This window comes from Panthera onca, chromosome A1, assembly GCF_046562875.1.
Source record: "Panthera onca isolate mPanOnc1 chromosome A1, mPanOnc1 haplotype 2, whole genome shotgun sequence".
NCBI lineage: Eukaryota > Metazoa > Chordata > Mammalia > Carnivora > Felidae > Panthera > Panthera onca.
This window is the reverse complement of record NC_138339.1, coordinates 106,276,660-106,290,197: the sequence shown is the minus strand read 5'-3', so window position 1 is coordinate 106,290,197 and position 13,538 is coordinate 106,276,660. Positions and strand designations below refer to the sequence as shown.

Below are 13,538 nucleotides of genomic sequence, written 5' to 3'. Positions count from 1 at the left end.
ATTTGTATTTCCCTGATGATGAGTGGCATTGAGCGTCTTTTCATGTGTCTTGTCAAATGATAATCTTAAAAACAAGAATTTCTCAATATTGTCAGCTTCATGATTACCCTATATAGGTTATTGTATTATATACATTTGTTCACCTATTAGTTAACTTTCAATGTCAGTGGGAGAGCATGGTTGTTTTGGATACTTCATTTATTTTCTGAAATACTCTTTCATATTCTTTATTTTATTTATTTATTTATTTTTTTAATGTTTTATTTATTTTTGAGACAGAAAGAGACAGAGCATGAACGGGGGAAGGGCAGAGAGAGAGGGAGACACAGAATCGGAAGCAGGCTCCAGGCTCTGAGCCATCAGCCCAGAGCCCAACGCGGGGCTCGAACTCGCGGACCGCGAGATCGTGACCTGAGCTGAAGTCGGACGCTTAACCGACTGAGCCACCCAGGCGCCCCTGTTTTATTTTAATTGAAGATGGCTTATGATGGGTTTTATTGTGTGTTGGTAGAAGTTTTTACTTCTTTTGAGAAAAATACATATTCTATGCTTCCTAACTTATTAAACTTAACATTTTTATATGTATTAATCTATTTCCACATTAACTATTTGAAAAATCTTCATTGTTAATTCTGTGAATCAACAACTTTCCAATTCATTAATTTTTGTACATTTTGATATCCAGCATTATACATTTTTTTAAAACTTACCCTTAGAATGGTAACAGATAAAGCACAGAAGAATATTTCTCTTTATCCAAGTTACACTTAGAATTCTTACCTGTATTTTTACATTAGCAGTGAATCTGAACAACATGACTTTTACATATTAATTGTGTTATTATGTTGATTAGATATGATGGTACTCTCTGCCATCACAGTGTTAATGACTCGACACAGGTTTGTGTGGTGACAGAAATACCTTTGAAGAATGCATTCAACAGAGCCTGCAAGGGCAAAATGCCCAAGATCAAGTTTTGTCTCAATACCAAGAAGGCCCACTGCAACCCTCTCATTAATTTTTTGGTTGTTAACCACATACTACAAACAATATTTCACTTTGTAATTGCTGGAAGTTCAAAATAACAGAATATGTGTGCCATGTGATTATGCCTTGGTTTACTTACCTTTCCTTTTTTATTGGACATTTAAGATTTTTTTTTTCTTTATTTTCCTCTCTCTTAGTCATCAGGGAGTATCTTTGTGGTTTTCATAAAAGGCTAAATCTTTTTACAGATAATAATTAAGGGTATCTTTTTATCATACTCTTAAAAGCAATGGATCTTATTTTTATTTCTTTATTAATTTTATAAATACTCAAGCCTATTGTGTAATCAAAAGCTTAAATGAGTTTTATGCATTCTACTCTTCTGGAATGCCTATCTTTGAGTTCTTTTTTAGTAATATCACTGTAATAACTGTTATGTAGTGGAAAGTCTCAAATCTTGGCTTTGCTCCCCACCCCCCAGTTATTTATTTAATGTTTTAAAGTAGAAGTCATCATTAGAAGTTCCCTAGAGCTTCTTTTGCCAAATAAAAACTTTTAAGTAAAGTATTGAACCTCTTCACCCCCTTCTTATCCAAACAGCCTGAAGTACTTGAGCAACTAAGTGGATTGAAAGAATTTTGGATGGATGGTAATAGACTGACTTTTATCCCAGGGGTATGTATATCAAACTTTAAATGGATTCTCTTATTGCTATCTGTCCTTTGCAGTTTTATGAATTGTACATTTTCAGATTACTATTAAATAGAAGTAAATTACTTTTTTTTTTTTTTTTTTACTATTAATACATCCTTGATTAAAATCAGATACTTCCCATAGTAAACTTTTATAATATAATCGCTTTTTAATATCCTGGACTGTATCCTTCTCTGTGGTTGCAATTGAGTTTATATCCTAATTCGTTTTGTCCAGAGAATTGTTAAGTAGGGTATTTTCCACATAGTTTGTGTCTTATCAGCTGATGTTTTGCTTATTCCCATACCTGAAGAACATGAGATTGCCTATATGTCCTATTGCCCTAGTCATTGGTGACAGCTGAGTTCCCAAAGAAAAGTGTAAGTTCATTGTCTCTCTGCTAGGCTCTTAGCAGGAGCTCTTAGCTTTATTACTGAATACATTACTTATGGCATTTTTTAAAAATTTGTTTATTTATTTTGAGAGACAGAGCGTGTGAGCAGAGGAGGAACAGAGAGAAAGGGAGAGAGAGAATCCCAAGGAGGCTCTGCGCTGTCAGCACAGAGCCAGACATGGGTCTCAATCTCACAGACTGTAGAGATCATGACCTGAGCTGAAATCAAGAGTCAGATGTTTAATTGACTGAGCCACCCAGGCACCCCTACTCATGGCATTTGCTAAAAAATTAAATGTTTTCTCTCATATAAATGTGTAGTAATGAATTATAACTTGGTATTGAGTCTATTACCTAAACTTGGCATAAATAAGCTTAATAGAGTCATTAGATTTCCCATTTTTTACTTCTAGTTTATTGGTAGTTTGAAACAGCTCACATATTTGGATGTTTCTAAGAATAATATTGAAATGATTGAAGAAGGAATTTCAGCATGTGAAAACCTTCAGGACCTCCTGTTATCAAGCAATTCACTTCAACAACTGCCTGAGACTATTGGTTTGTATTGCTTTCTAATTCATATAATTAGTTTTTACTAATGTGAACTTTCAGAAATACCCTTTTTGTCATTGCTTGACTCAAAGTTTTCATATATCAAATTTCATTTGTGATGAGCTAGTTTTTATTTTTTTTAGGTTTATTTATTTATTTAGTTTTTTGAAAGAGATAGAGCTCATGTGGGAGGGGCAGGAAGAGAATCCCAAACAGGCTCCATACTATCAGCACAGAGCTGTATGTGGGGCTCAAAACTCACAAAATGTGAGATCATGACCTGAGCCAAAATCAAGAGTCACATGCTCAACCAACTGTGAGCCACCCAGGGACCCTCGTTTTGAGCTAATTTTCTTCTACTGCCAGTCACGAATCTTTTTTTTTTTTTAATTTTTTTTTTTTTAATGTTTTATTTATTTTTGAGACAGAGAGAGACAGAACGTGAGCAGGGGAGGGGCAGAGAGAGAGGGAGACACAGAATCTGAAACAGGCTCCAGGCTCTGAGCCGTCAGCACAGAGCCGGACGCGGGGCTTGAACTCACGGACCGTGAGATCATGACCTGAGCCGAAGTCGGACCCTTAACTGACTGAGCCACCCACGCGCCCCTACCAGTCACGAATCTTATATGAATTTTTTCTTCATGTGATCACTTACACATTTTACTTCTTAGTTGACATTACTGCATTTTTCTTTACGGAAATGTCATTTTTATCACTCTAATAAAATTTAAATTCTTTAAGAAGAGGTTAAGTTATCGAAACTTTGTTTAAATTCTAATCATAACCCTCATCTAGTAACTTTTTTTTAGTCTTCCTTCATTTTAGGCTCACAGATGAAAAAACAAACCAGTTTAGCAAATCCTATGAGAGCCTACGTATGTGTAGTTGCTTGTAGTCTGATGATGCTTCAAGGAAATTGAATTAGTTTAAAGAACCAAAAACGTAAACCTTGCCATCTTCATGATGTTTAAACATAGGAACCAAAAAATATTTATACATATTTATCAGGTTATGTAGTTGTTTTGGCTCATGTTACATTTTGCAAATTCTGCTATGATTTATTCACCACTTTTAATTCCACACTCGGTTCTTATTGTTTTAGTATTTAGAGTACATAGAATAGTTTGTTATACACTTACTGTTTCCTTTTTGTTTGTACTCACTTGTGCCATGCCATTGTTTTAAGGAGCAGGGCTACAACTGTGAACAAACAGACAGAAGTCCCTACACTTAATGAAGCTTACATTTTAGCGGGAGTAAAATAAATACATACTAATGTTAAAAGGTGATATATAGGTGAAAATTGAAAATATAGGGTAAGGGAGTACAGAGTTATGAGTTTAGGAGTGAGGAGATGAGATTAGGTTGATTTCTTTTTTAGATAAGTTGACTAAGAAAGTTCTACATGATTCCTGTCAAATGTAATATATGCTCACATTAACTGTTGATTGACTTGCTTCTAGTTCCAGCTGGAAAATTGAATATTATTTCTTCCCTCAAATAGGTTCATTGAAGAATGTAACAACTCTTAAAATAGATGAAAATCAGTTAATGTATCTGCCAGACTCTATAGGAGGGTAAGATTTTTCTGAATCACTAGAAGACTTGGCTTTCATTCAGCTTTATATATTTATGTTTATATGTATATTATATATATGTTTCAGCCATATATATTTTCAGATAAATGGAAAAGTAGCATCTAAGGGAGATTCCTTAAGCATTTAAATAAGTAATTGGTTACAGGTTGGATAGATTTAAAGCAAAGATAGACCTACTTTAATAAGTTTAGTGGAGATAGAGTTTTGCTAGATTTGTTAAAGTCAAGTTCAAATGTTTATATATTCTAAAGTTTTGGATTATATATAGGAAACTTTTAAAAAATAATGTATGTCGTTTATTTTAACTAAAGGTTAGTATCAATAGAAGAACTGGATTGTAGCTTCAATGAAGTTGAAGCTTTGCCTTCATCTGTTGGACAGCTTACTAATATAAGAACCTTTGCTGCAGATCATAATTACTTACAACAGTTACCCCCAGAGGTACAATATTTTAAATTTGCCTTGAATTTTTTTTCATATTATTTATTATGGCTATCCAGTGGGGTTTTTTCTGTTTTCTTTCAGAAATAATTATGTAACTAAGTTATTTATTTTCTGAATAATAATGAGCTATACTGTTTTACAGAGATACCAACTTTTCTTTATATGTGAAAATTAATAAATAAAAATATGATTCCTTTTATAAATGAGAAAAATGTTTTCATAACTTTGGAAAATTGTATTTTACCTATGTCTGTTAAGCAGTAGGCCAGAATTTTGATTCCCAATTTTATGTTTCTCTTTCAGATTGGAAGCTGGAAAAATATAACTGTGCTATTTCTCCATTCCAATAAACTTGAGACACTTCCAGAGGAAATGGGTGATATGCAAAAATTAAAAGTCATCAATTTAAGTGACAATAGGTTTGTAATGCTGTTGGTTTATAGAAGACACTGAATGGATGAAATTAAAGTTTCATTATATGATAGAAAATCAAATGCATGTTTTTCTTTTCAACTTCTTTTTGGTTTTTAAATAGAATTTTCATTTGAAAGAATGACCTAATTTTACCTGTGGTTTTATACTGTGGTTATTTGTTGCAGTTCATTTTGTGTCAACTTCAGCCATATAACTTGCAAGTTTAGCTCTACATCTTTCCTTATAGTCACCTTTTAAAAAATTTTTGTTTTTAATGTTTATTTATTTTTGAGAGAGAGAGACAGAGCGTGAGCAGGGTAGGGGCAGAGAGAGGGAGACACAGAATCTAAAACAGCCCCAGGCTCTGAGCTGTCAGCACAGAGACTGATTGGGGCTTGAACCCACAAACTGTGAGACCATGACCTGAGCAAAAGTTGGACACTCAACCGACTGAGCCACCTAGGCGCCCCTCTTACCGTCACCTTTTTTATCCCTAAAGTCAGATCTTCACCTTAATACTGCTGCTGAATGGCACAGCTTTTAATCTGATCTGCTTCCTGTGCTTTTCTGAGCAGAGATGTGATTAGGCACCTATTCACATAGCTCGGGAAACACAGTCAAGGTGCAGAGTAAATAGATCACTAGAGCTGCTAAATTGGAATAATTTTTAAGTTAAGAACAGATTGTCTGTCATTTTTCTTGAAGTAAAGGTCCTAATAATGATAAAAGAATGGTTGTAGAGGGGTTTTACATTTTGCTTTCATAGTATCTTACAAAGCATTCAAAACAACACTGTGAAATAGTACGATACATACTGTCATTTTATGAGAAGAAAATTAAAACTTGAATTTAAGATGACTCACTTAGCTTGTAAAGTAGAGCTTTAATATAAGCCCAGTTTTCTGACTAATTAGCATATTCAGACTGTTCCATTTTATTTAAGAATAACCACTGCTTTAAAAAAAAAAAAAAATCAGGGGCGCCTGGGTGGCTCAGTCGGTTAAGCGTCCGACTTCGGCTCAAGTCATGATCTCACGGTCCGTGAGTTCGAGCCCTGCGTTGGGCTCTGTGCTGCCAGCTCAGAGCCTGGAGCCTGCTTCAGATTCTGTGTCTCCCTGTCTCTCTGACCCTCCCCCGTTCATGTTCTGTCTCTGTCTCAAAAATAAACAAACATTAAAAAAAAAATTAAAAAAGAAAAAAAAATCATTCCTGATTTCTGCCTATACTTTGTACCCCAAAGCTAGAGCCATAGGTTCCAGCAAATTGCCTTGGAAGATAGGCATAGCAGAGCAGATAGGCATAATAAGATAGAAGGTTTAAATAGATATTCTGTTTTAAATAGGGTGCTATTTTAATTTGGCATTTTAATGAGTTCTTCATATTACTTTGTTTTTTACTCATTACAGTGTTTTAATAGTCTTTGGAATATGAAAGTTCTGGCTCATAATGAAACCCAGAACAGTGCTTTTTTTTTTTTTTTTTTTTATTAACAAACTATCACTAAGGCTTCCTATAATAATTTGTTCTTTTAAGTATAAATAAAATATCCAGAGCAGTTTCATGAGACATTGCCTAATGTGTTCTTGTCTTTACATTAAAGTAGGGATAGTTAACATTTTTTCTTAGCAGATAATTTTTTTTGAGATTATTAAATTATTCATTTTTCCCCTAGCTGAATTGATTGAAGAATTATATTTTTAAATGAATTCTTATAAAATAATATTTTGTATTATAACTTATGTCAAAGACCTATATTGGCTTCTCTACTAAATTAAATATTTTTCTGTTTTCATATTCAATAATATAAAATTGTTTAGAAGACCATTAGATTTTGCTCTTATATTTTAACATTTCTTATTTTACTTTTGTTTGTATTTTTTGTATTCACAGATTAAAGAATTTGCCCTTTAGCTTTACAAAACTTCAGCAGTTGACTGCTATGTGGCTCTCAGATAATCAGGTAGGCATTCTGAGTTTGTATGTTACTGCAATTCCAATTGTGTATATGATTATGCATAATAATTTATGTAGGCTCATTTAAGAGCAGTTATACTCTGGTATACATTTTAAAATGTATGTAAGGAAAAATGAAAATATTTAGATACAGATAATTTATGTGCAATTTGTGTAGATTGAAAACAGTAAATCCTGTTGGACTGTCTAATTTTTCCTGAATCTGTAAAAAGATAAATTAAGAAATCAGATTCAATACTGTCTCACTTTTTGAAGGTTTTATAGTGATCCTCTTGAGTATACGTGTAGAGATTTGATAATGAAGTTTCACACACCTTTAAGAAGTGTTTCTAAGGAATTAAAAGTTATTTCCTGGACTTGGATAGATAAACATTTTTTGAAGGCTTACCATAGTCCATGAACTGCTCTGGGAACTTGAGATACATTGATGAAGCAAATAGAATATTCTTATATTCTCATTGAGCTTACATTTTCAAGGGAGATAGAAACAAGTAATTATGTAATAGTATGTCAGAGCTATAAAGAAAAACAGAACCAGAGATGTTAGAAAAGTAGCAGGGCAAGAGTAAACATCCTATTTTAAATAGGATGATTTAGCAAGTGTCTCTCTTTGAGGAAGAGGACCAGTAGAGCAGACAGGCACATGAAATTAGGAGTGAACCATACATAGACTGGGACAGTGAGTTGGTAGAAGAGGTGCATTTAAATAATTTTAAGAGTGCAAGTCTTAATATTCGAATGAGCTTGGTGTAACTGAGGAATAGATAAAGCACTCAGGGCTGGAATAAAGTGAGTAAGGAAGAGAATTGAGTAAGATTAGATCAGATAGGAAAACTGGCACTGTAGATCACATATGACCTTGTAGGCCATGCTAATGAATTGGGGTTTTACTCTGACTTAGATAGAAATCTGCTGAAGTACTTCATGCTAGGGAATGGCAAGATGTGATGTACATTTTTAAAAGATTATTTTGACACTTATGTGAGAAACAGTCTGTGGGTGCTTAGGGTGAGAGTGGAATATCCTATATTGCAAGGAGAAAGTTCAATAAAGAGGCTTTTGTAGTAGTTTAGAAGGAGGTATTGCTGGGCTTCAACTATTGAGTGGAGACGATGAGAAGGAATGTAGGAACATCAGGCCAGTAGTTGACTGTCAAGTATACTGGCTGGAGATAAAATATGGGAGTCAACATTGTACAAAAGAAGGATTTAACACCACGGAAGTGCCTGAAATTACTAGGGAGAGAGGATGGAGAAGAAAAGGTCAAAGATTGAGCTCAGGAATGAGAGGGGCCCCAAAAGGAGAATAAGAAGAACCAGCCAATCAGGAGGGTGTGTTATCTAGAGAGCCATCTGAAGGAAGATCAACTGCGACAGATTGTTACTGGTGGGTCCCGTAGATGAGGACTTGTAATTGACCACGAGGTTTGTCAAGTCAGAATTAGTTACTGACCTTGAGAAGAGTACATAGTTTTAGCAGAATAGTGGGGATGAAATACTAACTTAAGTGTATGTAATGCATGGGAGGCAGGAAGGTCATGACTGTGGATTTACCCTAGTACTGTGGCTCAGTTCCCATTTGGACAGTTGATGGATGTATCTCTCTGTATTTGCCTTGGTTTTAGAATTAAATGTTAGCATTTTATCCTTGCAAATAGTAGCTATAATTCACCTGTGAAAAACATTGGAAAAATGTATTTTGAGTTTAATTTGAAATGTCTTAGGATTCGCAGTGTAGATGTTAGAAACGTACTTCAAATGATAAGAAATCTCCTGTATAATGTCACCAAAATAATAGATTGTAGGTCCTAAACAAAATAAGGGTTAACTTACTATCTGTAAGTATGAGGAAATCTTTTTTCCGTATCTATTCTCAGCTATGTCTTACTGTTTTGTTTTGTTTTGTTTTAGCAAGGCAGAGAACCCTTTTAATAAATTAATCCTTAGCATTTGACTTTGAGCAATACCTTATAATAATCGATCTGTATATTTTCCCAAGGTTTGGATACATGAGTCTCATAAGATATTCTTAAGTTCCATAGTTGAATTTGCTCAGGAGACTGTGTTATATCCTTCTTTTGGATTATATTAACAACTCTTACATGTTACTAGAGTAAAGAAACCCACTTGGCTATATTTCAAGATTCTGCAAACTTCTTAACCAAGACCTCTTTTCTTACCTCTCATTACTGAACTAAAAGCCTTAAATTGTCAATCCGTGCTTCAGAATCAGATTGTAGTATTTACTTGTTCTACAAGTTAGGGTAGGAAATACTAAAATGATGATACCTTTGCTTCTATTACAGCTTAAACACAGTGATTACTTCATCATCATTAAATGTGTCAGTTCATGTATATGTAGAACTCCTATTTCTAATCCCTCTTACTTGAGTATTTAATGTGAAATGTTATGAAATTTTGCATCTGGATTCACAGAACATTGCTGGGCTCTGGCTTATGCCAGTTAGTTATTATAGTATAAATGAGACATGGCTCCTGGTCTTGAGGACTCTTGAGACTTTTTTAGTATAATAGCGCTATTTTAGGTAATGAATACCAGCAAGGTATGTTAGACAACTCATTTTAGTGAAATTATCTGGTATCTAAGACAGTTTTTCATATTTGCAATGTTCTCTCATTATCATCTCCTTGTTCCCCGTCTGTTAATTACTTATAAAAAATAAAAATTGTAATGATGAAGGGTTTTGTGTTTTTCTCAAAGTTTGACAGAATAATAAAGTAATAAATCATGAAGCATCCTGTGTAAGCCATATTACCTCCCTTACAATATGAAGTAGTCATTTTGCTGTGGGAGTACAAATTATAGGGGAGAAGGTATGTAAAAGTAGTCTGATTATGAATTATCAGAATAAATTGCTCTTGAATATTTCACTGACCATGTAGCACCTTGGTAGGACTGGGCTTCAGGTTCAAAAAAGAGTTTAACTTGGGGGTGTAAAGGCAGGTTTTCCAGAGGAGGAGATTCCTGCAATGACTAATTCCCAAAATAATCACAGGATTTAAACAAAGAAAGGGGAAGAATATTCTGGTTAGAAGGAATATTATAAACCTGAGCACTTTTTGATGAAGAAGTCTAGTGTACTAGGTAACTATACAAGTGGTTCATTGTGACTAGAGCATAACCTTTGAGATGGAAGAGTAGCAAATGAGGCCAAAGAGATAAACAGGTCATGGAAGATCTTATATTTCAAGAGGAACTTGCGTTGTATTTCAAGAATGGTAAATAGATGTTTTTTTTTAATCTTGCATGTTAACTCTGATAAATTATGAGTGACTTCTGAAAGATTGTTTTAAGGATTTGGAAGTCTTATTCAGGCTCTGTGGAAAATTGCCGTGATTAGGGTGTCTCTGTAATTTATTGTCCATGTTATTGAAAAGGGGCTTTACAATAATTGTGTCAAAACTGCATGTGTAAAATGTGAATGTCTCAGGCAAACTGGGTGTTTGGTCATCATAGTCCTAATCAGTTATTCATATAATTCAGTTTAAGAGGAAGAAGTGATCCTGTGATACATGTCAACCCTACTGTAGTTGATGGTGAACCATTATAACATATAAACAAGCAAGTAGTAAGATCAGATTGATATTTTGGAATGTTTTTTGGGCTGCGTTGTGAAAGGTGGATTTAACTAGGAATGGTGGTGCCAAGTGTGAAGGCAGGAGAGACTGGTTGGAGGGCGTTTCTATTGCCATACTCAAGGCAATAGAAAATGCTGGCTTGAAGTAAGATAATGACAGTGGGGCCAAAGAAGAGCTGGTATATTTAGGGCATAACTTAAAAGGTCACATCAATGGAGTATGTGAAAAATGCATGTGTGTGAGAAGAAAGGCAGTAAAAGCAAAGATGAGCTTCAGAGATGTGGCTGAAGTGACAAGATGGAAATCGATAAAATTACCAAGATGAGGAACTGCAACAGAAAGAAAAATGTTTATGGGAGGATATTAAGTTCCAGTCAGGCATGTTTATTTTTTGGATAGGCATGTTGAGGACAGTTCTAGTGGCCATGATTCTCTGCCCCCCTTCTTCCCCCTGCCGCCTCGACTGTTTTAGACTGTCGTTTCTCTGCTGTTGGTTTCCCCATTCTTTTAATTTCTAACCTCCTTGGATTTCTCAGAATTGTTCCTGAAGGCATGATTTCCTTTTTCCCAGGATCATTATAGATTTTGTTTGTTTCTTTAAAAAAAATTTTTAGGGGCGCCTGGGTGGTTCTGTCGGTTAAGCATACGACTTTGGCTCCGGTCATGATCTCACGGTTTGTGAGTTTGAGCCCCGCATCGGGCTCTGTGCTGACAGCTCAGAGCCTGGAGCCTGCTTCAGATTCTGTGTCTCCCTCTCTGTCTGTCCACTCCCCTGGCTCACACTCTGTCTCTCTCTTCCTCAAAAATAAACTAAACATTTAAAAAAATAATAAATATTTTTAATGTTTATTTATTTTTGAGAGTGAGAAAGACAGACCATAAGTGCGGGACTTTTTTTATCCACATAGAATAAATTCTATGAATTTATTTATTTAAATGTTCAGGATGGATGAATCCCAAGCAATACTAACATTTAAGTGGCAGATGGATTAATAAGCTTAGAGTGGCCATAGAGGTAGAAGAAAAACTATATGATAGTGGATTCAAGTTAAGGATGAAGCAGATAGCTTAAGGGAAGAAGCTGTAAGGGGATAAATGCTACTGAGGTGTCAATTCAAATGAAGTCTGGAAAATATGCAAGTTGGGTATAACATGCCAACTTATTTTGACTATAGCTAATGTAATTTTAGAGGTGTACATCAAAAACCTGATTGACACAATTTAAAGAATAAGTAAATGAGAAAATTGCACCATACAATAGTTGATTAAGCTTTTAAAAAGGTTGGATAAGAAAGGAGAGGGGTGGAACATAAAGAAATTGGTAGCTAGAGGCACATAAGAAGGAATTCTTTAAGCATTTTTATAGGTTGTTGCGAGGAGACTGTGGAGAATTAGATTAAGGATATGAGAAGAAGTTGGATAACTGGTGTGTAACCGACAGAATTTAAAACTGTGGCAGGGATTCTTGTCCTTTTGAAAGCAGCCTGGTCTGAAGTTTGTGAGAGGCAGAGCTAATGTATATGTTGAAATTCTTAGAATGTAGCAGGTTCCAAGCAGATTTTATATCCTATTTTTGTTCTTTAAAAAAATCTTTGAGAAAATAGTATCTTCAGAATATAATTCAGAATATAATTTAGGAAACATAGAAGGATTTTTAGGCACCATTGAGAATCCCTGTTGAAGTTGGTTACCACAGATCTGTAGTTAGATTAATTTGCTCATTGGGTAATATAGAGAAAGCACACGGTTGGAACGATTCTGGGTTGCAGCTTTGCCAAGCCAGGTGTAAAGAGAAAGACAATGCAACAAGGTGGTCCTCGTAATTGGCACGAAAGTATTTATAATGAGGTCTGGTGAGGTACAAAAAGAAAGCAAATAAAAGAAAGAATTATGGTGATCAAGTTGAAAGTTCAAGGGAGTGTCAATTTTGGTGAGCTTGACTAGCAAATTTTGTGGAAACAGTGGAGAGAGAGCAGACGTGGTGTCTCTGTTACCATCCTCTACTGCTTGTCCTTGTGCTTGACCGCTCCTCTGTTTCCTTTTCAGGAATTTTTCTTCTGCCAGTCTTAGATATTGGTGCCCCATATGGTACTCAAGACTCATCTTGAGTTTCTTTCCATATACTTAACTCTAGGAAAGATGCAATTACTATCTATATGCCGTTATTCCTAACAGTATCCTCAGCTCTCAGTTCTCTTTCCTTTACTGTACACTCATTTTCTACTTAACATTGCCACCCAGATGTCTCAAATTCAACCAGTCTAAAAGTGAACGTGCTATCCTCTGCTCCCAATCTTTTTCTTTTCCTGGGTTCCCTAGATTAGTAAAAAGTACTTGCTAGAGACAGACTTGGGAGTATAACTCTTAACTACTGTTAATCACCGAAGTCTATTTAGTCTTAACTCTTATATATCTCAGGTGTTTTTCTGCTTTGCTTTATCCCTCCTTTCACTTCCCTTAAATATAATCATCTTAAATATAGTGTATCATCTCCAGTACAGTAGGCACCAGTGTCATATGTCTGGTCCAAATTGAGATGTGCTCTAAGTGTAAAATATATTCTGGATTTTGTATATTTCATATAAACAAAGAAAATAAAATACCACATTAACAATTTTTGATCATATAACAGAATTCTATTTTGAACATAGAAGATATGTTAAATTTAATGTATTATCAAAATTTAACTCATTTTTGCTTTTTAGAAACATGTGGCTGCTAAAAATTTGTAAATTATCTATGGTTCTCATCTTCATCTTACTCTTGTTGACTTGGACTACTGAGATATGAAATAGATCTCTGCCTCCAGTGTTGCCACCACCTCCAATCTCAAACCACCCTAATTTCATTCTGAACCACACTGCAACTCAAGTGATCCTATTA

General features: G+C 34.8%; 1 protein-coding gene across 7 annotated transcripts in view; it reads left to right on the top strand.

Moving 5' to 3' along the window:
• ERBIN (erbb2 interacting protein) overlaps window positions 1-13,538 on the top strand; it is a 127,843-nt gene that overhangs the window by 75,200 nt on the left and 39,105 nt on the right. For all 7 annotated transcript variants that reach the window (XM_060635659.3, XM_060635655.3, XM_060635667.3 and 4 more), the window contains 6 exons: window positions 1,588-1,662; window positions 2,488-2,632; window positions 4,131-4,203; window positions 4,536-4,665; window positions 4,972-5,087; window positions 6,973-7,042. In XM_060635659.3, the coding sequence (XP_060491642.2) occupies window positions 1,588-1,662; window positions 2,488-2,632; window positions 4,131-4,203; window positions 4,536-4,665; window positions 4,972-5,087; window positions 6,973-7,042 (609 nt within the window). The remainder of the gene's footprint in view (window positions 1-1,587; window positions 1,663-2,487; window positions 2,633-4,130; window positions 4,204-4,535; window positions 4,666-4,971; window positions 5,088-6,972; window positions 7,043-13,538) is intronic.